The sequence below is a fragment of the Phyllostomus hastatus genome, unplaced genomic scaffold, assembly GCF_019186645.2.
Source record: "Phyllostomus hastatus isolate PE091 unplaced genomic scaffold, TTU_PhHast_1.1 phas_scaffold_555, whole genome shotgun sequence".
Classification (NCBI taxonomy): Eukaryota; Metazoa; Chordata; class Mammalia; order Chiroptera; family Phyllostomidae; genus Phyllostomus; species Phyllostomus hastatus.
In genome coordinates this window covers 9399801-9424961 of record NW_025334036.1, presented here as the reverse complement: position 1 = coordinate 9424961, position 25161 = coordinate 9399801, and the positions used below count along the sequence as shown (strand labels likewise).

At 57.0% G+C, this 25161-nt stretch overlaps 1 protein-coding gene across 2 annotated transcripts in view; it reads left to right on the top strand.

The window, feature by feature from the left end:
- Window positions 1-25161, top strand: part of IGF1R (insulin like growth factor 1 receptor) — a 223772-nt gene extending 198611 nt beyond the window's left edge. For both annotated transcript variants that reach the window (XM_045825054.1, XM_045825053.1), the window contains exons 14-21: window positions 1636-1738; window positions 2507-2577; window positions 5077-5306; window positions 5619-5729; window positions 7039-7198; window positions 9672-9801; window positions 11790-11924; window positions 17622-25161. In XM_045825054.1, coding sequence (XP_045681010.1) covers window positions 1636-1738; window positions 2507-2577; window positions 5077-5306; window positions 5619-5729; window positions 7039-7198; window positions 9672-9801; window positions 11790-11924; window positions 17622-18003 — 1322 coding nt within the window. In that variant the 3' untranslated portion in view covers window positions 18004-25161. The remainder of the gene's footprint in view (window positions 1-1635; window positions 1739-2506; window positions 2578-5076; window positions 5307-5618; window positions 5730-7038; window positions 7199-9671; window positions 9802-11789; window positions 11925-17621) is intronic.

Sequence of the window (25161 nt, the reverse complement as noted above, 5' to 3'; positions counted from 1 at the left end):
CTGCTGCACTTGGGGCCCCTGCTCATCAGATGGGGCGGCCTGAGCACCCCTTTTCAGGGGGTCCGCGGGAGGCCTTGGCTCTCAGCTTGGTTTCCGTGTGAGGGTGGCAGACACTGAGACTGAACTTGGCGAAAGGTGCAAACCACAGCAAGGGCCCTCTTGCTTGGCCGAGAAGATTCGGTCGTTTGTTCCGTGACACACCTGTCCCTTATTAGTTCCATACTGACTTTCCACCGTTTCTTATTGGAGAAACCCAGTTTCTTAGAGTATTTTGTGTCCAGAGAGTGGGGTGGAATTTGGCACAACGCCGTTCTGGCTGCTTCTCCCACAAGAGGGAGACTGGCCCCGCCTGGCCCAGCGGTGTGGCGTCCTGGTCCCTCCTGGTGCCATTCTCCAGTTCGGGACCTGGCCGACCCAGCAGCCCTGTGGTTGGCTCCTGGCAGTCAAAGGTGCACTGGCCATTTGCAAGTCCCAACAGTGACGTGTCAGGAAAATGACATTGCTGGGTCAGGTTTCAGGGATAAAACGGGTGCTGAAGCAGACGATCCCGTCAGCTGACACAGTCTCCACGGGTCCCCCGTGCCCTGCTCCGGCCAGTGACCGCGGGCCCCCCATTGCAGCGCCGGCGCCTTCGCTGCCTTCCTGGGACCCTCTCCAGACTGCTGGCCCGCTTTCTCCTCTCTCCTCTCCTGTCTGCACCCACCCCTCAGGGACAGGGCCTGGGGCTGGGGCCCGCCATCTGGCCGTGGTCTCGGAAACAGTGGCCTTGGCTTCTAGGCTGCAGTGACCAGGGGCAGAGACGACATGCCCCCGGTGGCCTCTGCCACCCCGTGTGCACCCCTGAGCCCCGCTGGCAGCGTGTCTCCAGCAGAACTGGGCACGTGCCGCAGGGACATGAAATCTGCACGCCTGCCTTCCCCGTGCCACACAAGACCCCCTCGGCCTCGTCTGCTCCCGCTTGTTTATCGGAAGCCTCGGAAGCTTCCTGGCAACGGTGGCCCTGTCGGGAGCCCTTCATGTACTCGAATCCGCTGAGATGCCCCTTCAGACTTCCCTTCCCAGACTCAGTCACCTCGGTCTCTGGGGCTCTTCTCGTGGCCCAGCGGCGCCAGAGGCCCGTTTTCTAGTCGAGAGTTGAGAGTTGTTTCCTTGGTCCCTGGATGTGCTTGTGTCTGTGTCCCCGAGGAAATGTAAGACTCGAAAGGAACACGGTGCAGCCCGACCGGTGGCATCGATGACACCAAAATAAAAAACAGTCCCTCCCCCGGGGGCAGAAAGAACAGACTCCACCGGCCTCCCAAAGGCAGGGATAACTTGCAAGCAGTCTCGAAAATTACGAAGGAAAGGAGCCGGCATCCATTCTGAGAGCCATCTGATAAATGCGTCTTTGATGTGAACATTAAAATAGCTGTGAGAGGCCTTCAAGAGTAATGACAGTCATGGTTTCCAGGGGGGAGATCTTCCCTGGTGGCGCAGCTCGCCCCGCCGCCCCCCCCGCCCCGCCCCTCGGCGAGGCCCCACCCATCCCCATGGAGGTGGCTCCCACGGGCACCTCCCAGTCCCTGTGCACGGGACCCAAGCCACACCTGCTGTAAAAGCTCGCTCACCTTGTCGCCCCCCCTTGCTTCCCCGCAGCGACATACGAGAACTTCATCCACCTCATCATCGCGCTGCCGGTCGCCGCGCTGCTCATCGTGGGAGGGCTGGTGATCATGCTGTACGTCTTCCACAGGAAGCGGTGAGTGTCGGGTGCGCGGCCATGCAGCTGCGCCGGGGGCCGGACGGTGCGGTGGCGTGACCCTGGGCGCAGGGCAGCTGCTCAAGGAAGCCGTATTTTGCCGTGTACAAGGCACGCTCTTTTGCCCAAGTGTTTGAGGGAATGCTAAGGATGCACATGATACACGGGTATAGCAATTACATACCGCAGGGTATAATGTCCTCGTGCATAACTCACGCAAAACCACAGGTGCACATTATGCACAGAAAAATGCGTCGTTTATGGATCGGGAAACCCGATGTCCAATCAAGTGTTCTGCATAGGGACGGAGAACATTTCCCTATGGTTCAGTTCAGCAAGGATGCCCTTCCGTGGGGTGGGGCCATCGTCCCCTCCCCGGCGGCGGCAGCTCCGGCACACAGACACTGCTGCTGCTGTGTGAGACTTCCCCAAGCTCGATCTCTTGGCCCCGCCCACCCAGCAACCCTTTTCGTTTCCGATGAAGTAGAGAGATGAATGTGTCTTAAAAAGCTCTAATCTGAGGCCAGCGAAGAAGCCAAAAGACACAGTAGCAACTGGCCCCGGGGCCTCAGCGGGTGTCGCTGACAGCCGGGGGCATGTCAGCGACACCAGCCTCCGCTGATTCCCCTTCTCCTGGCGTTAGTAAAACAGAACAGATAAAGCAGACTTGTCAGAGATGCAAGTATATACAGGAATGTGTGCAGATGGGTTTTTTATTTTTGTTTCCTTTTTTTTTTTTTTAAGTCTAAACTGTGTCCTTTCTGACAGGAACAGCAACAGGCTGGGGAATGGCGTTCTGTACGCTTCCGTGAACCCAGAATATTTCAGCGCGGCGGACGGTAAGGCCCCCTCTGCTCTCCGAGGGGCGGCCCCAGGTCGGGGAGCCCTTGGGAGTGCTGCTAATTTGGGAGAAGACGTTTGCATTATTTCCAGGCCCCTTCGGCTTCAGAGCTGTCTCCGTCAACACTTTTTTTTTATTTTAAATCAAAGTTTTTAGCACTTCCCCGAATAGCTCAGAAATTCTGGACGGCTTGGGGCGGCCTGGGAGAAACAGGCTGCAGGGAGCCGACTGTGGCCGGCACCGTCCTCCATCCGTTGAGTGGCTCGGGGTTTTGTGCTAGAATGAGAAGAAGCTGTCAGGTTGTTGACATCCCGGTGGAGGACCTGCTGCAGCTGACAAAACAGACCTCCTCTTGAGCCAGTTTCAGCCTGCGCTCCGTCTTGTCACGCTTGTCTTCGACCGCTCACAGCTGCCTTGCACTTTTTATCTCGCGGTTCCCGCCCCCGCCGCCCCCCCCCCGGCCCGGGCGTGGTCCCTCCGGTAGTGACTGGGTGAAGTGGCTCAGAGAGTCTGACTTAGAAGTGGGGTTGTATTCAATGTTGGCTTTTTTTTTTTACCCTTTTTTGCTGTCTTTTTTGCCCTAGCATGCTTAAATGCAAACCTTGAAAAGTGAGCCAGAGTGGGGCCTTGGCCACCGGGTCCAGTGACACCAGGACCATTACGTGGCTCCTTGCTGTGTCCCCTTTGGTCCTGGAAGGCAGATAGATGGTCACCTCCTCCGAAGGGGAATCGAGCGCGGAACAATAAGGACGTTATTCCCATTTATAAGAAGGTCTCACAGGGTTGTAATTTTCTAAAAGATTTTATTTATTTATTCTTAGAGAGAGGGGAAGGGAGAAAGAAAGAGGGAAACGTCAATTGGTTGCCTCTCCCACACCCCCAACCAGGGACCTGGCCTGCAACCCAGGCGTGTGCCCTGACTGGGATTCGAACCAGCGACCTTCTGACTTGTGGGCTGACTTTTCCGAGATGCGTGTGTACAGACTATCCCTTTGTACTTTCTGGGGGGTGTCATGAACACCTGGTCCGCTGGGCTCCCTCGTGTCCCGACTCGCCTGAGCAAGCGTCAGCCTCCTGTTGGCAGCTGTGACCCCTCGAGGCCAGGTGCAGGGTCCACCCACATTTGTGAAACATCTCAACACGCATGCACGAGGAAATACGAAAGCGTCTGTGGAAGAAAATTCTAGATGGACTCACATAGTCCCTAGTGGACACTCCTCGGGGTCTCCGATCCTGGGGCTGTCTCCGGGGTCTCGTTTTTAAGTTTCCTTCCTTTAAGACATCACTTAGAGGCCCAATACTGGGGACCCAGGACGTTGGAATACGGCTGCCAGCCCCCCGCTCCGGGGACTTCCAGCCAAGGCCCGAGGTGGACGTCTGGAAGTGCAGAGGCAGACAGGCCCCGCCCCAAGCCCCAGTCTCTCTCATTCTGAGCCGGGATCACCCGCTCCCGCCACGCCGAGTGTGTGGCGGCACCTGCCCCCAGAGCGGTGCTCGCAGGCGAGGACAGTGGCTCAACAGCTGTAGACGAAGGTTGTGATGGAGATTCCGTATGCAGCTGATGGGACAGGTCGATTTCGTTTTACTCTTCACCCCACCCATCGGATTTGTGGAATGGATCCTGTTTTGTTTTCTTTCCTACCTCCTTTCCCCTTCCTTCCTGCCTCAGATGATTCGTTTATTTATTTTCTTAAACCAGATAGAATCTGACCAGAAGCAGAGGCTGCAGAAGAAGCCCTGGTCAGGCTGGGTCATGACCTCCCAGCCCCTCAGCATGGTGGTGGGAGGTCCCCAAGTTCACAGAGCCCAGGCCACAGCCCCGGGGGGACACCTCTGCTCATCAGTGTCCCTCCTCGCTGGTCACCCCTGAATGCCCCTCGGTGCCCGAGCTCAATGGTTCCTGCACTCGTTAGGTCTTCAGCAAGACTGGACACTTTGCTTCGACCAGACCAGGGCTTGCAGTGGGAATACAATGCCAGCCCTTGTGGGACCTGCCATTTTTCTAGTAGCTGTATAAGAAAAGTTTTTAAGAAGAAGCAAGTGAAATTGTCGATGATGTTTTACTTAAGCCGGTATATTGCAAGCATTATCAATTTTAATGTAGAGTCACTATAGACGTTACTGAAATATTTACATTACATTTTGTGCTCAGTCTTTGAAAGACAGTGAGCATTTTATGCTTATTGCATGTCTCAGATAGGACTGTTTTCTGGTCCTTCTTATACGCTGTCAGGATCCTCAGGTTTTCCAGGACCCTTTGAGGGTATGAAGTACCAGGATCCGTGTGTATGGTTGCCCTCTGAAACCCACAGCACGTGGGACGTTTCAGAACAAGCCAGGTCATCGTCCCCCAGGGTCCACCTAGGGGGGCTCTCAAAGTGGCACCTGGTGTTCTTCGCCCCGGACGTCACCCTGGACATCGCCCCCCCCGGCAGCACGTTCTACCCGCATGCCCGTCACTGCCTAGTCTCAGCTCCGTCTCCTTCTCCCCCTCCAGTGTACGTGCCCGACGAGTGGGAGGTGGCCCGTGAGAAGATCACCATGAGCCGGGAGCTGGGCCAGGGCTCCTTCGGGATGGTGTACGAGGGGGTCGCCAAGGGCGTGGTCAAGGATGAGCCCGAGACCCGGGTGGCCATCAAGACCGTCAACGAGGCCGCGAGCATGCGCGAGCGCATCGAGTTCCTCAACGAGGCTTCGGTGATGAAGGAGTTCAACTGCCACCACGTGGTACGAGCAGGCCCCTGGTGGGGGGCGTGGGCAAAGCCTGATGCAGGGAGAACGCGTCCCCAGAGCTCCCGGCGGGACAGTGGCCGCACTAGGGGTTTGGTGACCTGTCCCCATCCGGTTTGGCGGAGTTCCCTCATTGCCTCCCTGCGGCCTGGAGACACCGGTGCTCAGGAAGGTTCTGGGAGTGACGCAGACCCTGGCTGAGGAGCCCCTGGGGCCCACTCGCCTGTGGCCCTGCCCCTGCTGATGAGGGGGGCGGTGGCAGGCGTGGGCGTCCTCACCCTCTGAGCCTTCCTCTGTGTCGCCCCTCAGGTGCGTTTGCTGGGCGTGGTGTCGCAGGGCCAGCCGACGCTGGTCATCATGGAGCTCATGACTCGGGGCGATCTCAAAAGCTATCTCAGGTCTCTGCGGCCGGAAATAGAGGTGGGTTTGGCTGAAACAGCTTTGCACGTCGCTGGTTCCCTTCCCTCCGAGCCTTTCCCCAGAAGTGGCTGCGTCTCTAAGTTCATTACATCCACTGTTTCCAGCTACAAGCTTGGTTACGGTCCCGCTGGGGGTCCCGTTACCTCCTGCATGGCCGCATCTCCCTGAGGTCCACCTGGCGGCTCACGCCAGCCCTGCGTCCTCTCCAAAGCTAGGTCCATCCCTGGCTGGGAGTCACCCTCTGCCCCACTGACTTCTCCCCTCGCCTGGCCTTTCCCGTGTTTGGTGCTCCCGGTGTGACCCTGTCCTCCTGATCCCCCACATGTGTCCCCCCCCAGGCACAGGCCGCAGCGCAGGGCTGGGTTTGCGGTGGGCAGCCTCGCACGCACCGCATGCTCTCAGGGTCCAGTGTCAGCTGCTTTCCCGCCCAGCCTAGTGCCCCAGCCCCTCCCTGCCCCGTCCCCAGTCTGTGCCTTCCAGACCAGGAAGCGCTGTGGGGTGCTGACGGGTGTTTGCACTTTTTTTTTTAAAGATGGAGAGACTTGGGGACACGCATTTTATACAGTTTTTTGTCTAAATAGGTTATTTGCAGGTATTTCTCTTTCATTCCAAATCCAGTCGGTCGCCCCCTGTTGCAAAGAGGAGAGGCTCATCCATGTTCTACATTGGTCCCCCTTCCAGAATAAGCTTCAGCTGGACTTACGTCCATCGCCCAATGCTTGCATTTCTCATTGCCCACCCAGAATAATCATCCGAGGAATGCCACAGTTGATGGCGAAAAAACTAATCCTGGCATTTTTGTAGTGTCGTAGAAAGCTGGAGAGAGGGGAAGAGAGCGCACGTGCGGCAGTGCTCGTTGTGCGTGATGACACACAGGGCGTCCGTGGGGGCACACGTCTGCTTCGTCCCTCACGGCCCCCGTCAGGCTCCCCCCTCCTGCGACCTGTCCTCTGGTTGCAGAAATGAAAGGGACTTCGAAGCAGACAGGAGCCCGAGTCACCGAGAATTCTTAGTATCAAAAGTGGCTTGCTTCAGTTTACACACTTTTCGCCCCACTCCGAATAGAAAATGCTGGTCCCCGGTTGCGCTCGGTGGTGTCTCTCTGCAGCTCTGTGTGACGTGGTCGGCCAGCAGGTGCCCGGCGTGACCACAGGGCAGAGGCTGTGGTCTCTGCAATCCTAGGGTCCTCAGCGGGGCGACCGGCGCTGCTCAGACGGAGCAGAGCTGGGTTTGCAAACCCTGAGAGAACGTGGGGTGGGGCAGACGCCCACATGTTCACATGGACTTTCTGTCTTTGACCGTCTGACAGAATAACCCAGCCTTCCATCCCCCGAGCCTCAGCAAGATGATCCAGATGGCCGGGGAGATTGCAGACGGCATGGCGTACCTCAACGCCAACAAGTTCGTGCACCGAGACCTCGCTGCCCGGAACTGCATGGTGGCCGAAGACTTCACGGTCAAGATCGGAGGTGTGTCCTCAGCCTCTCAGATCTGAGCGAGAACCGCACTCGCACGTGTTTCAGGGGGACCGAGGCGGCCTGGGCTGCCCGTGGGGAGGCTTATCCTGTGCCTCCTGTGATAGGCCATCGTCTCCGGTTGACAGTCACAGGCGTGGCCAGGCTGGCTCTCACCCTGGTGGCACGTGGGCGCCGCGGTCCCGGTGGTGGGCCTGGCCGAGCGGAGGCCGGGGTCCCTCAGCTTCCTCTCCTGGCGTCTGAGGCGTTTCTTGGCAGGATAATTCTAAGCATTGGTTGCAGAAGTAATTGAGATGGTGTCCTCAGGTGACTTTGACTTGGGAATAAAAAGTGCTATCAGCCCTTCCTGGGTAGCTCTGTTGGTTAGAGTGTTGTCCCAAAACATCAAAGTTGAGGGTTTGATCCCCAGTCGGGGCACATGGAAGAATCAACCAACGAATATATCAATAACTGGAACAACAAATCGGTGTTTCTCTTTCTGTCAAATCGATAAACAAATATTTCAAATATTAAAAACAAAATTAACCTTTTTCTAGCTCTTGAACTTGTCTGCTCTGGAAATACCCAGCTTCCTTCACCGATATTTTCCTCTGTGGCAATGATGCTGAAGGAAGTGTTTTGGCCCTTCAGTGGGCACTGACCACCCCCCTCTGGCATGGTTTCCAGATGCGGGTGAGCCTTCACAGTGGTCCTCGCAGTCACTAGAGGCGGTGAAGGCAGCCCCATCCATCATAACAGATATTCCCTGGTCATCAGCTGCCCAGTAGGGGCTGCCGGGGTGTCCCTGGACTTGGCCCTTGGAGGCACTCGCACAAGGCAGTTGGTGCCCCTTGGAGCCCAGGAGACTGCCCTGCCCCAAGCTGCCCAGGGAGGAGTCCCTCTGGCCTCCATCTGGGCTTCCTTTGTGACCCTAGTCACTTCCCCTTCTGTCCCCATGCCCCTCACTTCTCCATCTCCATGGGGATGCCACCAGCTCCCTTACCCCAGCGGGGGAAGGGGGGGGCGGGTGAGCTTCAGCTCAAACCCAGGTTCTGCCACTAGTGGACGAGAGCTGGGGGCGAGTGCCTCGTGTTCGGTGAGCCTCCAGGTCTCCGCCTCTGACGTGGGAGCGGCAGCGTAGCAGACCCAGGAGGTGGCGGGGTCGGTGAGGGACCACGTGCCCAGGTTCTCCCTGTCGGCGTCCCCTCCCCACCCCCTGCCTGGTGCCTGTGTGTGTGGGGGGCGGGGGGCGTTCTCCTTCCTTTCTCCGCTGCTGCGAGTGGGCGGGCCACGGTGTCACTTGCCCTTTGAGGTCCAAGTCGCCAGGGACCATATTTGCGTTTCAACCACGCGGCATATTTATGGTGATACTTTCTTTGCACGTGTGGTTTTCCTTCCAAAAATCTGCAATGAATCTTTTGTATTGGAAGACAGTGTATGTCCTTGATTTCTTTCTTTCTTTTCCGCCCCCCCACCGCCCCCCCGGTTTTGAACAGATAAAGGCACATCCCGGTTTGCATGTGTCTGCATTAACTCTGAGATGAGGCTTTCATTTCGGTCCTTCACCGGGGCCCAAATCTTTGCTCCCAGCGCCCGCTGCCCCATGGACCCCAAATCTGACCGTGGTATCAGAGGCAGAGTGACCAGTAAACGATGTTGGTGACATCAGTCCAAGGAACTGGCTTCGGTCCGTGGCCTTTCCTTGCTGTGGCCGAGTCAGGGCCACGAAGGCGCCTTCTCCAAAGGAGCGCAGCCCCGTCTCCTGGGCGGGAGCGCGGAACAGCCGCTGTGCGGAAAGGTTACACCTCCGAGCGGGAGATCGGTCTGACAAAGGAGTAATAGTTTAAGGATTCTAAAGCAAGCGTGCCATCAAACATAATTACGTGACATCTTCTAGAGACGTGGCAAACGGGGGGAAATTTCTAAAACTGAGTGGGAGGAACCTGCTGAGAACCGTGATTGAGTAACGGCGCCAGAGGCCTAGTAAATAGCGTCCCTGAGGAGCCGCGCCGGGTTCTTTTCCCACCGTGGCTGGGAACTCGGGGCTTTCTGCCGTATCAGACGGTGAAGGAGGCCCTTTTCCTGCGGCAACTGGGGGGCGCTGTCAGGTGACTAAGAGTCAGTGCGCCCCTGCTGTTCCTTAGGGGTAAGGCACGTGTTGTGAGCGACCCCTGGTCCACGCAGGACGCGTTCTCTGGACACATGCCGGAACTTGAGGGTTCGTTAGCTGCCAGTCATTTGAAGTGCAACAAGGGATCCACTTTCCAAAGAACCAGACCCTCAGTGTGTTTCGGAGCAGAGGTCTCCCGGTAGTCGCTTGTCACGTGGGGAATCAACGCAGCTCCCACGGCTGCTGCCGGTGGGGCTGCAGGGGCTCTTGGCCCCTTTAAGAGTTCTGCACCCTGGACGAGGCTGTGGGCCCCCCCCCCCCCGCCCCACCGAGAGCTGCTCGAACAGACTAACTCCGGTGCCTTCCGCCTACCCGCAGATTTCGGCATGACGAGAGACATCTACGAGACTGACTATTACCGGAAAGGAGGGAAGGGCCTTCTGCCCGTGCGCTGGATGTCCCCCGAGTCCCTCAAGGATGGCGTGTTCACCACTCACTCCGACGTCTGGTATGAGACAGGCTCCCTGGCACTCGGGGCCCCCCTCCACACACCAGTCTCCACAGATCCCGCTGGCTCGGTCTCCGTGGCGTGATTTTCCTCCCGTTTCCTGCTCCCTGTCACCCGTTTCCTGCTTTGGCTGAGTGTTATGCGGGCCGCAGTCCATCGCTGAGGTCTCCCAGTTGTCCGTGGGCTGGCTGAGCACAGGTGGCCCTTGTGGCAGTGAAAACCTCTGCAGGACCCCCGTGTCTTTCAGTTCTTAGCTGCTCACGACGTGGCTTGGAGCCCTCCGCTCCGGAGCCGGAGGTGCCAGCAAACCGCACCTCTCGGCTTGCCCCCGCCTGCCTTCTCTGCTGTTATCTTCCACGATAAATACACGGGGGGTGGTGGGGGGAGTGGGGAGGCTCACTTAGAACTTCAGGTTGCAGCCACTGCTCTGCGTAGACCCGGAGCTTACGAGCCCTGATGCGTTTCCCTGCCGCTCCCGCTGCTGAGTGTCCTCGTTCAGCGGGCGCCCGTGTTGTGGGCCCAGGCACGGGATGGAGAGAAAGGGGTGCAGAGAAAACTCGCCCACGGAGGGTGCGGGGGCCTCTCAGTGTTACACTGAGTGTGGCAGTTCCTCGGGGACACTGTGGCCAGGCGGTCAGGGTCTGAGACTCAGCCGAGGTCTTTGGCACTCGAGGGCCCTGGCGCACCTGCCTCCTGGCACGTCGGCTGGGTTCTCGGCCGCCCCTGCGCCGGGCCCGTTGCAGATGCGTCACAGAAATGGCCGGTGTCTGCCCCAGCCCTCTGGGTGACCGCATAGAGGAGACGTTTAAATAGTGGCCTGTGTGGCTTTTTGTTAAGCTCTCAAACCTTCCACAGCTCAGGGGCCTCGGGTCTTACTGCGGAGACAGGTGCAGATTGGGACCAGCATTTGAACGGGCCCCGGCAAGGTGCGCTAGCTTCCTGAGCGCGAGGAGGAGGTCGTCTGGTTTGCAGCCGGCCTGCCCCAGATGGTTCTCTCCTTACTGTCACACCGAAGCGCTGGGCATGGTGCTTTGACGGAGAGGTGGCGACGTGTGCCGGGCCGGTCCCTGGGTTTGGCGGGTGACCCGTGTTCTCTCTACTGATGTGCTTTCCAGTAGTCGGGCCTTCTGAACCGCCAGGCGGGGCTGCGTGCAGGGCGGGGTCGCCCGCTGCCCCTCCTGCTGACTGGCTTCCTCCACAGCCCCCTTTCCGGCAGCTCGAGTGTGTCCTAAAGACTCCTTCTCACCTGTGACCTCCCGGGCCCGGCCAGCGGCGCCCTCCTGGGCTCCCAGCTGCACAAATGAGCTGTGACAGGCCCGCAGCTCCCCAGCTCCCGGGGGCAGTGGGGGTGGGCTTCCTCTCTCCCTGGCCCCGCCAGGCCTGCGAGATCCCTATTGAGCTTTCCGACACCCCAAGGCCTGGCCCCGACCCTAACCTTGACCCTGAACCAGTGAAATCAGAACTCCAGTCGGGGGCCCAGGCAGCAGATTTGAAACCCCCAGTTCTATCGTGCAGCCCTCACTGAGAGCCTCTGGGTGGAGGTCTCCCTGGCAGGGAGCCTGTCGGACAGCGGGGTCGCCCCTGGTCACGTTTGAGGCGCTGACTCGCCGTCCTGGCAGGGCCTGGGGATCCACGTTCGATTATTTTAGAAAAGCGTGTTTGGAGACCGCCCTACCAGATAGATGGCTGGGGTCAGGCCCCACCTTGGCTTGCTTGGGGTTCAAGTTCCAGGGCCCCTGAAACTCCCTCCACTTGCATGTCCTCAGCTCTGCGACCACGGCCACACTTACTCTGCAGGGAAATGGCGCCAGCAAACGGGACAGGCGGTCTGCACTTAGCGCAGTGCCCAGCACGCCATCCGCCGCGTGCTCGGTCGCCGCCGTGGGGCCACTTCTCGGGGCCCGCCTGGGCGGGGGGAGGGTGCTGGACGGGGGGCAACCCGGCTCTGTGCCTCTTTGCCGAGGCTCATGCCTCTCTCCTCCCCGTAGGTCCTTCGGGGTTGTCCTCTGGGAGATCGCCACGCTGGCCGAGCAGCCGTACCAGGGCTTGTCCAACGAGCAAGTCCTGCGCTTCGTCATGGAGGGCGGCCTTCTGGACAAGCCGGACAACTGCCCCGACATGCTGTGCGTACCCTGGGGTCATGGGCAGGTGGTGGTGGGCAAGCCTCACGGCTGGGTTTGTAGGAGAAGCCCCTCTGCTGGCGGAGGCAGGAGCTGCTGAAGGCGGGAGGGCCCCGGTGTCTTTGCTGGAACGGGTCACGGCAGGTGTGGGTGCAGGTGCCTGTGGCTGGGCGGTAGGTGTAGGCGGGGAGCTCGGGACTTGCGGTCAATATTCGAGTGGAGGTGGGTCTCAGAGATCCCTCTGGACCCCACAGGTACAAGGTAGGCTCTCATTAGGACCTTGACCCTAATTCAGGAGTTTTCCAAAAGTGATTTTCAGGACAGGTACAGCTAAGTGTGGGGGCGGTACCCTTGTATCAGTGTGCACATGTGTATGTGTATGTGCAGGGGACAGGAGACCCACTCATCCTCCGAGTGAGCATGGGCCTAGGCGTGGGCTGCAGGTGGGACCACCAGGGGCAGGGGCTCCACTCCACCGAGGGCAGTGTATCAGGGGGCCCTGGTTTCCAGGACCCCTCACCAAGGAGCTTCCCAGGACAGCGTCCAGTCAGTGCGTTCTCTTGCCCAGCGTGGGAATTCTCTCTCCCCACCTGAATGAGTTGTTTGTTGCATTGTAGCATTACCTAAAACCTAACGGCTTGAGACAACCATCAGCATTTGCTATGTCACAGTCTCTGAGGGCTGGGCATCCAGGAGCCACTTGGCCAGAAGGCTGGGGCGTGGGGTCCACCTCCAAGGTGAAGCACTCATGTGGCTGAGCACCGTGAGAGGCGTGAGCTTCTCTGTGATTCAGCTCCAGTGTCCCTGGAGCAGGCTGTGCAGCTGGCCTCTGGAGCAGGGCTCAGCCAACTCTTTCTCTAAAAGCACCGAGTGCCACTGTGCTCAGCCCCATGGGCCCAGCCAGTCTTGGTTGCGAAAGCTGCCACAGACTTCACGTGAGCGAGCGTGGCTGTGTGCCCATAAAACTTTATCTTTGGATTCTGACATTTGACTTTCACATAATTTTCATGTCCCAAAATATTATTCTTATTTTGATTGTTTTTTCAACCAGCTGCAAGTATAAAAACCATTCTTAGCTCGAGGGCCTTGCAAGATCAGAGGGCAGGCCCAGCTTGGCCCGCTGCCCCACAGCTCGCCTACCCCGGGCGAGGGTGCAGGATCCCACAGCAGGGCAGATCCCACAGGGTGCGCCGTGGCCTGTCCTCGAAGTCACCCTCCACAGTTCGTCACCTGCTGATACATGGGCTCCACGGCCTGGGGGGAGATCACATGGGGTGTGACCACCAGGAGGTGAGGCCCCTGGGGTCGTGGAAGCTGGTTGCACACCCGCCCACTCCCAGTTCCCCACAGGCTGACTGCTTTGCACTTTGAAGCACGTGGTTGCTGCCTTCTTGTTAGCCCAGCTAAAAAAAAAAACAAACCCTTCATTCGGAGGAGAAGTATTAGTAACGGAGCATGAGGAAAGATCGCTGCCCACTGAATGTGCGTGGAAGTGTGTGGGGCCCAGCGGAGGTCAGTGCTGGAACGGGGGGTGTTCCAGCAAGCGCACGAAGGGTCCCAGGAAGCAGGCGTGAACCTAGAGGCATTCGCGTGGGTAGGGGGTGGTGGGAGGAGAAAGGCTGTGTTTAAGCTTGCTCTTGGACTTGGGGCAAAGTTTGTCTCTGAGAAGCTTATGGGGCCTCCTCAAGTGGATCCGGCTCCAGGTGCCTGCAGTTTCCTGTGAATTTAACCTGCCCGGGAAGCAGCCCACCTGCCGTGGGAATGGCGGCACACTTCCTGTTCCCACCCCCGAGGGACGAGGGAATTGGCGTGCAGTGGTCGCTCTCGGATAGGAACTCGGTTTAAGTCGGGGGGCATGTCCGCTTGCCATCCTGAACCCCTCGGCAGACTTCTGCCCCTTCTGAGTCTAGGGCAAAACGAAAGGAGGCGAGTTGGTCGCACGGAGTGTCTGTGTCGCCCTCGGGAGTGCATTGATGAGCTCAGGTGAGGAAGAGGGCTGTGGGAGACAAGCTCTCTTGTTAGGGGAGAAAAGAAGGGACTCCTGTTTCTTCCAGAGGACAGGGCGTCACCGAGCCCTTGGGAATTGCCTGAGAGCCCTGCTGGGCGTCTGTGGGGAGAACAACCACTTGTCTTCTGGGTCCCGGCCATTTGAACAGGCACCCGGAGGGTGACATGGGTGAGGCGCGCACAGTGGCTGCTGGTGGCCCCAGCTCAGTGTCAGGAAGATGCGGCAGCTGCCTGGTGATGCCTGTGAGTAGGTGAAGCTGCAGCCCGTCAGGTCGGGCTGAGAGGCAGGCCCCCAGTCCAGGCCTCCAGGGTCCAGGCCTCAGTGTGTGTTCACTTAGCAGGCGGCATGTGGCCAGATTCGTCTTGTGGCTTGCTGGCTATTCTATGGGCTATTCCTTTATTTATTTATTTATTTATTTATTTATTATTTTATTTACTTATTTTTAGAGAGAGGGAAAGAGAAGGAGACAAACAGTGTGTGGTTGCCACTTGCACGCCCCCTACTGGGGACTTGGCCCACAATCCAGGCATTAGCCCTGACTGGGAATCGAACCAGTGACCCTTTGGTTTGCAGACCAGTATTCAGTCCACTGAGCTACTCCAGCCAGGGCTGATTCTGTATTTTAAATTGATGACAAAGGTCACCCTTAGCCTTCTCTTGGGCTCAGGTCACCATACTCAGGCCACAAGCATCCCTGAGCCCCTCTGGGCATGTGCTGACTGCTGGCTGCTTGGAGCGGCCATGCCTGGTTTTTGCTGGTAGTCTTGTCAAACAGTCGGGGGGGCGGCTCCGGCCCAGGTGGCCTTGTGACGGGCTTTCCTGTGGAACGCAGGCCCTGTGCTTGATCTCCACCCAAAAGCAGAGCACGTGGGTAAGGGGCCAGGTGGGCCTTGCTGTCCCACTGCTCCTCCTGGCTGAGAGGTGGTTCATAAGACAATCCTGGTGGTTTGGGGCTGCCAGGAGGAGGTGGCAGAGGGAGCACTGAGCCTCTGTGATGGTCGCTCAGCACTTAGAGGAGGCTGAGCTGACGCTGGGCCTTGGGGCTGCAGTGCACACCTTGGCTGTGACCACCGCCTGCCGGCCCACAGCAGGGTGGGGAGGTGAGGGATGTGGTGTACAGGAGGGAGCAGGCAGCGCAGTCCTCCTCCAGCCTGCGGGCTCCCGCGTGTCCGTGGGCAGCTGCGTCTCGCAGGGTGGCAGCTCCATTTGGCCCTGTCCCGACCTGGGTGCAGGGCTGTGCACACCCCAAATGGGGTGGGGGGAGCTCAGTGAAGGATGCTTCTGCTCACCAGAGCTGACTAGTGTGAAAAATGTGCTCTTCTGAAGAGGAGTTTTATCAGCTCATAAATCCTAGAACCTACTGGAAAGTTTTCTTGGGGAAGCAGAGTAAACAAGGTCTCAGATCCCACAGAGTTCACTCTTCCATAAAAAGAAAGACTGCCTTTTATGGGCCGCCCTGGAAGGGCTGGGACTCCGGGGTGGTTGGAAAGTGGCCTCACGTGGCCTGTGTGTGCTAAGGTCACAAAGAGTGCACCCCTGCCGGTGGCACCGCCTCAGCCCCGGGCCACAGGGGCGCAGAGCCAGGGCACGTCCCGTGTCCTCGGCCCTGGCTGCGCTGCTCTTTAGGGGAAGTCAGCCAGTCGAGAGGCCTTCGCAGCCGCGCCATAGATGGGTTTCATGTATTGTGTGTGTGTGTGGGGGGGGTCCTTTTTTTAGGAAGTGCTGGGGACATGAGAAGAGGGAGCTGCCAGTTTATCACTGCAACCCCCCATGGCACCTGTGATTCTGGGGTGACACAGGACAGGGGTGTCTCCTGGTGGGGCGTGGGTTCTCTGTTCAGGTGGAGAGGAAGTTCCTCCTTTGGAGGCAGGTGGCCTTTAGTGCAGCCACACTCCTGCCCAGAGGGTCCACCCCTGCTCCACCCTCCTGGTGTGGGGACCTTGCACCAAAGATTTAATCCCTTGGGACTTCTGCTTCTCGTCTCCAAAACGGGGGTTTTTTCCGGTGCACCTGCTTCTAGCTCAGGTTTGCTGCCAGACCCCAGTGAGAGCTGCTGAGGCCCCTCACGCGGCCACTGTGCTGGCTGGATGTGGGTCATTGGGTGCAGGGGGCGGCTGAGTCACTCTGCAGGTCATGGCACTTTCCACCGGAGCTGGGGGGTGGGGGCAGCTTTACGAGTAAAGGGCCACACCATCCACATGTGGGGCTCGAAGGCCACACAGTCCCTGTTCTGACTGCTCCACTTGCTCCAGAGCAGCCTCGGACATTGTGAAGACGTGAGCGTGCGTCTGCCGCAGCCAGACTCGGTTTACTGAAACCGGCAGCAGAGCAGAGCCGGCAGCAGCCTCGCTGCCACCCCTGCCCCTCAGGGTCACGACCTCGGCATCTGGCTTGACCTGACGCCTTTCTCCCGAGCCTTTCAAGGTGGCAGCCCTGTCGGCTAGGGCCTTTCTCTGTGCGGGCTGGGGTGTGCGTCCCTCGGCTCCTCCCCCTGGAACTTTCCCTGGGGCCTCGAGTAAGCAAGGTGGTCCATTGGGCAAGCGGCCGCCCTGACTGATGGCTGGAGCCAACTTGGGGTGCTTTGGCCTTTCTAGACATGAGGCGCTGCCATTGGCCATTTTTGTTGAAAAGCATCTCGTTAACCAGAAGTTTAAAAAACAAACAAACAAAACAGATCCACTGAGAACAGAAGTGAAAGGGAAGGCACTTTGCTCTCAAGCTCAGGTGAGAAAGGGCCCGCCCCAGAACCGCAGCCTGCCCCGCGCCCTGTGGCCAGCAGGGGCGCCCTTGCTCACCGCCCTCCTGTATGCTCCAAAGGTCCACTCAGCGGGCCCCTCTGCATTCCTGTTACTCAGCAACAGGGCCTCGGCCGGCAGCTGTTCTGAACCCTCGTGGAAGCCTCTTCTGGGTCAGGGCGGCTGGCTGCACCCCAGCGGCATGCTTCCAGGTCTCTGGGGGGTCTCAAGCCCTTTGCTAGGACGAATGATTTCCTGGGGCCCATGTGACTGAGGGCTTCATGGAGGTCCACGGTCCAGGTGCCAGGGCGGCCCAGCCTGTGAACCCCAGGCGCAGCTGTGGCTTCACACCGTGTCCTCTGCTGCTGTGGCTCGCGCAGGGCCCTGAGCTCCGCCTCCCCCTGCCCTGCCGGCTAGGTGGGGTCTCCTCCGGCTCAGTACGCAGCCTCTGCCTGGTGCCAGAAACGCACCACGTGCGTTCCTGTGGCGTGGTGGCCCTGCCTCCTCACGCTGTTCGCTGGTTCCCCGCCCCAGTGGTCCCCTGCCACACGGAGGCAGCAGAGAAACAGCCCAGGCAGGCCCGGAAGAGCAATCCCTGTCTCAAAAGCTGCGACCCCTCCTCAGCCCTGTTAGTGCGGAGCCGGAGGTCTCCTGCGTTGCAGGTCTGGAAAGGCTGTTGCATCAGTGGCTGCCAGACGTGCTCCCGCACAACGCCGGCTTGTGTTTGCCATTAGTGCTGTCACCAATAATGGCAACGCATGCTAACAGACCCTGTGCGCTTGTGTGCGGCCCCCTCAGGAAAGCAGAGTTTGGGAACTACACAGGGGCGGGCCCTGGGTGGCGGGAATGCAGTGGTGGGAGAGGCCCGGGGAAGCAGAGGGCTCCTGGGCCACCCCGATGGCAAGGCAGAGGCAGCCTGGCGGGGGCGCCCATGTGCACCCGTCCGTCTGCCCGCAGGTTTGAGCTCATGCGCATGTGCTGGCAGTACAACCCCAAGATGAGGCCCTCCTTCCTGGAGATCATCGGCAGCATTAAAGACGAGTTGGAGCCCGGCTTCCAGGAGGTGTCCTTCTACTATAGCGACGAGAACAAGCCGCCCGACACCGAGGAGCTGGACCTGGAGCCGGACATCATGGAGAGCGTGCCGCTGGACCCCTCGGCCTCCGCGTGCTCCCTGCCGCTGCCCGACAGATACTCAGGACACAAGGCCGAGAACGGCCCGGGCCCCGGCGTGCTGGTGCTGCGGGCCAGCTTCGACGAGAGGCAGCCTTACGCGCACATGAACGGCGGCCGCAAGAACGAGAGGCCCCTGCCCCTGCCCCAGTCGTCCACCTGCTGATGCGGGACCGCGTCCCGGCAGAGGGCGCCGCGCGCATGCGCGTGTGCGGCGGGCGGGTGGGGGGCGGGGTCTAACCATCTGTCCACAGCCTCCTGTACCTCAGTGGATCTTCAGAACAGCCACGCTGCCCACGGGAGACGGCTTCTCTGCAGTAAACACACTTGGGATGTTCCTTTTTTCAATATGCAAGCCGCTTTTTATTTCCCTACCCAAACCCTTAACTGACACGGGCCTTTAAGAACCTTAATGACAACACTTAATAGCAACAGAACACTTGAGAATCGAGTCTCCTCACTTTTCCCTGTCTCTCTCATCTCTCTCTCTCTCTCTCTCTCATCTCATCTCTCTCTCTGTCCTCTTTCTTCCTCTCTGTGCTTCATAATGGAAAAAGCATTTGCCACCAGCCCAGCCCTTTTTATCAGAGTGAGGACAATGGCTGTCCCTCCCCGTGGTCCCTTCTTGCTCCCGTACACACCTGCCTGTCACCGTAGGTCTTTATATATATAAAAAAAAACAAAACACGTCGCGATGGCATTTTTTTTAACTCGATCTTGAACCTTTTTAGGAACACCTGAACTTTACCAAGGGCCATCCTTCACCCAAGGTTGTCACCATGTTAACGCTGCCAAATTCTGCCAAAACCCGGGACGCGGTCCCGCACGCCCCCTGCGCTTGCTTTCTGGTCTCCAGAGGCACGGGGTGAGCACGGTCCCCGGGCACTCCCGGGAGAGCCACGCTGGTGCAGCCCCGCAGCTCACCGTCCCCCCCGGTGTCCTTTTGAAGTCTCACGTCCACGCAGGTTATTATTTGGGGGAACTGGACAGACGGGGGCTTGCTGTCAGAGAGGATGGGGAGGAGCCCCCCCTGGCTTCCCCCTCTACCTCCCCGCCCCCACCTTCTGGTGCCAGGGATGCTGAGGCAAACCCGCCCCCTCGAGGGAGAGCCGGGCACACGGGCCTGGAGCAAAGGTCACCCACGTGCCAGTCTCCTGGCTCCTCCAGCCCCAGCTCCCCCCCCCCCCCGCCCCCTAAGGACACAGATTAGAAGGGGTTTCCAGGGACTGAGCCCAACTGTTCATGCAGGTTTGCGAGGAAAGCAATTCCAACAGCACCACGACCGTGAGAAGAAAAGCGGTACATGGACCCCAGCGTTCTGAGCTTTGTCGACATTTTCTCTGTTACTAGGACTTCTTCGCGGCTCTGCCAGTTCTATGTTAGACCGCGAAACATTTGCATACACATCGTCTTTAATGTCACTTTTGTAACTTTTTTACGGTTCAGATATTCATCTATACGTCTGTACAGAAACAAAGAAAGCTGCTATTTTTTTTTTCTTGTTCTTTATCTTTGTGGATTTACTCTATGAAAATCTTCAGGTCTACCCCTCTCCCCTCTCTGCTCACTCCAAGAAACTTCTTACGCTTTGTACTAGACTGCGTGACTCTCTTCCTCTTCTCCCGGTAATCGACACTTCCGGAACCTGATTCGCCATGAACTGCTGGATGCCTTTGGATAAATCCACCCTCCCCCTCCCGGCTCCCCCGCCCCGTTAGTTCTCTTCGGACCCGGCAGTCTCGGTGGGTCCGAGGCCGGCGAGGGGCGGGGGCGGGGGCGGAGAGGGGTCCCTCTCTCAGCCCGCCCTCGCTCAGCTCGGTTGGAGTGCTCAGCGCGTTGGAATTGGCTACCGCGCAAGACGTGAGACAGACTCAGGTCAGACAGCAGAGGTTCACCTTAGCACGTCCTCGCTCAGCGTGTGCGGTCACCGTTGTGGCGCAGCCCCCTTTCTCTCCCCCCCCCGCGCCCACCCCGGCCTTCGTTTTGGTTGTGACACATATATCTATTTTTTTAACTCTTGGGTACAACAGAAGTTCGAACTGCAGAGCCTAGGCGTTTGGACTTGTTTCTTTTTTTTTTTTTTTGCTTTGAAGTAGATATTTAATCTTTCCATCCTAGGAAAAACAGCTGCTGAGTCCGAGGGTGCAGCGGAGCATGGTCCAGCGGCCCCTTCCTCGGCCTTCCGCCACCGCCTTCCAGGCCGACCTGTCCTTGGAGGAACCGGAAACTCCCCAGAGGCCTCCCTGGCACAGGCAGGGAGTGGGGGGCGCGGGGGCGGCACCCTTGGGTGTCAGCTCGCCCACCGCCAGGCCTGCTGGGGCAGTGCCTGAGGCGCAGTGGCCCAGGAGCCTGAGCTCCCTCCCCGGGAACCAGGGCTCTGGCGCTGGCGGCCTCCCCCGGGGCCAGGAATCCAACTCCTTGGGGCCTGGGGGTCCTTTGTTTCATTTCCCGGCCCTTCTCACCGGAGTGATGACAGCACTGCGTTGCTTCTGGGATGGAAACATTTCAATGACAAGTAGGAACAAAGCTCCAATGTGATGATTGCTAGTTGGGACTGGAGAGTAAACAGAGAAAGCAAGTTCCTTAGTGCTTCGTCTGCTGGTTGGCAGTTTCCGTGCCAGTATTTTCTCTAGCCTCCGCCCCCCACTTTTTCCCTTTAAAAAGCTGAGAAAAAGACAAAAGTTCATCAGGAAGGTATAACAGGAGTTTTCATTGATTTTCGGATTCTAGTTTTAATCGCTGTAGAGAAGCCCCCTTAGGAATTTAAATACTGACAAAAGGGTTTTTTTTTTTCTGTGTGTGTGCATGTCTGTGTTAGACGGGACAGTTTTTCTTTTTTTGGGATTTTTCTTTCAAGCATTTATCTACCTCACTCTTATTTTTTATACGTGGATATACAAAAAAAAAAGAGTACATCTCGCATTTCTCAGCACCTGGCAATATGCTGTTGACACTGGTAACCTCATGCACCCACAGGCCACATGCCACAGGCCACACGCCAGTGCCGCAGGGCCGGGCCAGGCTGTACTCCGGGGTCGCAGCCACCCCTTCTCCCCTCTCCACTCGTTTCCTACAGCTTGCCTTTTCCTGACATGTCTTACTTGCCGTTGCTTTTCTTCTTCTTCTTCTAACTCGGTTCGCTAACGAGGTTGTGAGGTGTCAGGATGTCCCTCCTCCCGGGCCCGGCGCCCCCACCCCGGCTGGGAGGTGAGGGGAGCGGCAGAGCCGGCTGTGTCGGAAACCAACTGCGCTGTGCAGACCGAAGCACAGGGTCTGGCCCTGGAGGAGCAGTGGTTTCCCGGGCTCTGTGGGCAGGAGGTGCCGAGGGGCGGGCAGTCTGTCTGTGGGCATCCCACCTGTAAAGGCGCAGTGTGTGTGTTTGCACCACGGGGCGCCACCTCGAGTGCAGCCCCGGGTGTGGCCTGCGCCGGGTGGGGATGCGCTTTCCCCCCGCGCTGCCTGTGCTCAATGCTGCAGCCGCCTCGGCACTCCCGCTGGGCTGCTGACCTCCCAGCCGGTCCCTCCCAGAATGCACGGCAGAGAAAAGTCCCCTTCCCCTCCCCAGGCCCAACTCTCCACTCCACCCTCATGTCCTCCTCTCTCCCAGGGGAAAGCAAAGATGTACCAAACCTTCGGGCTAGAGGGGCAGTGGTCGGTGCCATGCCTCCTTCTGGGGCACCTCTGTCCCTCTGTCCTGCTGCTCACGGGGGTGGACGGCGCATTCCCCTATTCCGACAGCTGGTGGTTTGATCTGAGCAATGCTCTGGGGCCTTCCACGGTGCGGTCGGCTCCCTGAAAGTTCTGGTACTGCAGCTACGCTCAGGGGCACCTCCCCTCTCCCGCAAGAGCACGCCTCTCCTCTCCCAAGTCCCCTGGGATCTCACGGTCATTGAGAAACACTGCTTGATCAGGGCTCTCTTCCTCCGCGCTGTAGGCGACCCCTTGGAATAGTGGCCTCTCTCCTCTTTTGCACATACCCTCCGGTTTTCCACAACTGGACTTCTACAGATCATTCAGCTGGTTTATAAGGGTTTCATTTCAACTGTCCGAGTTGTTGGTGTCCTTCTGTTCTTGTCTGATGTAGGTGGTTTTCCTTTAAGTAGAAAGCAAACACTACCAGTGTCGTGCCCATCGTAAGAGATGCTTCAGAAACACGGAAATGGAAGCGCAAAGTTGGCTTGCGTGATGATGGGGCAGTCGTTCTACTGGACCAAACCACCCACCCGGACTCTACCAAGCCGTCATCTGTCCACAGTTCTAGCCTGATTTTGTGCTGATTTCCCCGCCGCTTGTGGATTTTTCTCTTTTGTATGCTTAATCGAGCTGAGTCGTGGCATTTTCCATGCAACCTCCTCCTGACAGCAGCTCCCACTGCTGGAAGTGACTGAACCACCGAGGCGCGTCGCTGCGTGGGTGTGAGCGTCAACACATCCTCACGCCCAGCCCTTTCCCGAGGCAGCGGGCGCCCGTGTGTTCTGGAGACGTTGCTGAACTTCAGCCGGCGGAGACCCAGACCACCCAGGTCTCCTTGACGGCTGTCGTGACGTTTGACATGAAGTTGGAATAAACTTCCTCCTCGGAAGACAGAAGATGGGGTTCACGGTCAACACCGGCCTCTCCTCCCAGCCTGTTCCGTGAGTCGGAACGACGTGTCAGTGGTAGGAGAAGTGGCTCGGTGAAATGGAAAAGTGGTTATTGTGGAACTACCCAACGGCAGAATGCTTGGCATGAACTGTGTTGTGTGTGTTGGTTGGGGTAACAGATTGACGAGCCAAGTACGATGCCAATCCGAGGCCAGTGGGTTCCACCGCAGCCTCTTTCTCAGCAGCCCGCCTCCGCTGGCAGGTGGCTGCCCATGACGCTGGCCGCGCCGGTGGCGAGGCCACACGAGTTCAGTGGTCGAGGTGGCTAGGGTGCTCGGTCCAAGGTCCTCAGCTGTCACTGATAGGTCCTCCCGGGGTGGCCAGACGAGTGTCAAAGGCGCCTCCTTCCCAAAACATGGGCCCCTTGCAGCTGACAGCGACCCTCCATGCCCTGCCCTCCAGTTTTAGCAGACCCAGTAATGCATTTAAGGTTTGGGGTTTGTTCTCTTGTTAATGTTACTTTTGTGTTTGTTGTCTGTCTTTTCATTTCTTGGGCTCAGCAGCATTGGGAGACATGGACCAGAGATCCACTCGTTAAGAACCAGTGATCAAAGTCAGACTTTCTTCCTCTGACATAGTTGGTACAAGCGAGAGCTTCCAGAAAGGATGTTGTTTAGATTGAACCTCTCTGTTGCCAGAGATGCTGAAGATACAGAGCTTGGATAGGCCAGAGGGTTTCGTGTCTGGCCTCCAGCTCAGATGACTAGTTGGTCATTTAGGGGAAAAAAAGCAGATGAACACGCCTTGATAGTGGAACGATCAGGCGGTAGGAACCATTCTGACGGGGGTCTTGATGTGGTGGGAAGGGAAGACTTGCGAGCTGAAGGGGACAGGGTTTGAAGGCAGGTGGGAGGGGGGCAGGTTTTGAACTCGATGGTTTCTTGAAGGTTATCAGACCACATCAAGGCTCCAGAGTCATCCGCGGGCATTTGGTTCCAACCCATAAACCTAACATTCTAGATTGGAAACCGTTATTGTGGAGTTAAGACAAATTTTTCAAGGACACAAACTGCATCGCACTCGCCGGTGGTCACTTCTGGGGCGTGGCTTTAGGGTTTCGTTTTCTTTTGTTTCTGCAAGAACGCGATCACTCATCGGTACGGCCACGTTTGTAAGTGTCTGCATCTTTCTGGTAAACATTGTTTGAATTAGTCACACATTAGCATTTTCAATAGGGCTCCTACGTCCAGTAGATTACGGGTAGTCAGTTGACAAAGATCTGGTTTACAGGAACTAATTCAACGTTTCATTGCATTTTTGTAAGAGCATAGAATAATTTTATAAAATGTTTGTAGTTTGTAATCGCCGAAAATAATTTAAAGACACATTTTTTTCTCTGTGTGTGCAAATGTGTGTTTGTGATCCATTTTTTTTTAGGACACCTGTTTACTAGCTAGCTTTACAATATGCCAAAAAAAAAGGGTTTTTCCCTGTCCCAAGCTGAGGCTCACCCTCTTCACCCCTAAGCTTTGTGCCCTAGAGTATAACAAAGGAATGATGACGATTTAAGAAGTAGTTCTGTATCTTCAGTATCTTGGTCTTCCAGAACCCTCTGGTTGGGAAGGGGATCATCTTATACTGGTCATTTCCCTTTGGAGCGTAGCTCTTTTCATAGACTGAGAGAACCTCATTGGCCAAGGAAAGAGCAGAGGTGTTGCGGCCCAGGGGTGCCCAGTCTGAAGCACGTGGTGTGGTCGGCGTGGCCGCCACAATCACTGTGCAAAGCCTCGAGATGGAAAGACGGACTGCCCAGCTAATGGCGTTCGCAGTGACCGCCGCATGCGGACTTACCACAGACGGTGGTAATTCTGGTGCACGCAGACTGCTTGCTTACATGCCTCATATCATAATCAATGCTTTGTTATAACGAGAAAGACAGCCTATTTGTTTATAAGGCGACACAGAGGATACATTTTTCTAATACAAAGTTCTTTTTAATAAAAAAAACTACACAGAAAAAAAATTTTTTTTAAAGTTTGATTCCATTTCCTGTAGCTCCCAGTGGATTAGGGGCCATGTCTACACACCTCCACAAACATCCCCATCGTTGGAAATGTGGGTGTTTTGCACAGCATGGGAGAAAGTTCCAGAAACAATTTGTTTTCTGTTTTCAACTCAGCATTTGGGTGTTGGGCGTTGTGTAGACACACCCACAGGTGGGACGGATGCTTGGCAAGAACACCTGTTGCTCTCTAAGCCAGTGAGTTTGCGGTGAGAGGTTTGCCAGAGTTTGTCTACCTCTGGGACGAAATTTAAAAAAGAAAAATCAAACCAGAAGGCGCGATGGAATGGATGCATCGCAGATAATGCATTTTCTCAGTTTTCTTGTTTAAAAACGTTTTTTAAAAAAAATTTTAAAAATACGGTAATTAACGAGGCCAATTTGTTACATAAGATGACTTTCTGTGTATAAATTTATTCCTAAAAAAATAATTTCCTCTGTTTATATAAAAAAAATCAGTAGATGAAAAAAAAATTTCAAAATGTTTTTGTATATTCTGTTGTAAGAATTTATTCCTGTTATTGCGATATACTCTGGATTCTTTACATTACGAAAAAAAAAGAAACTTTGTCTATTTTGAATGGCTGAAGCTAAGGCGACTTTAGTTTCTCTTACTCTGCTTTTTTCTAGTAGTTAAAGTACTACATGGTTTAAGTTAAATAAACGAATTCTGTATGCA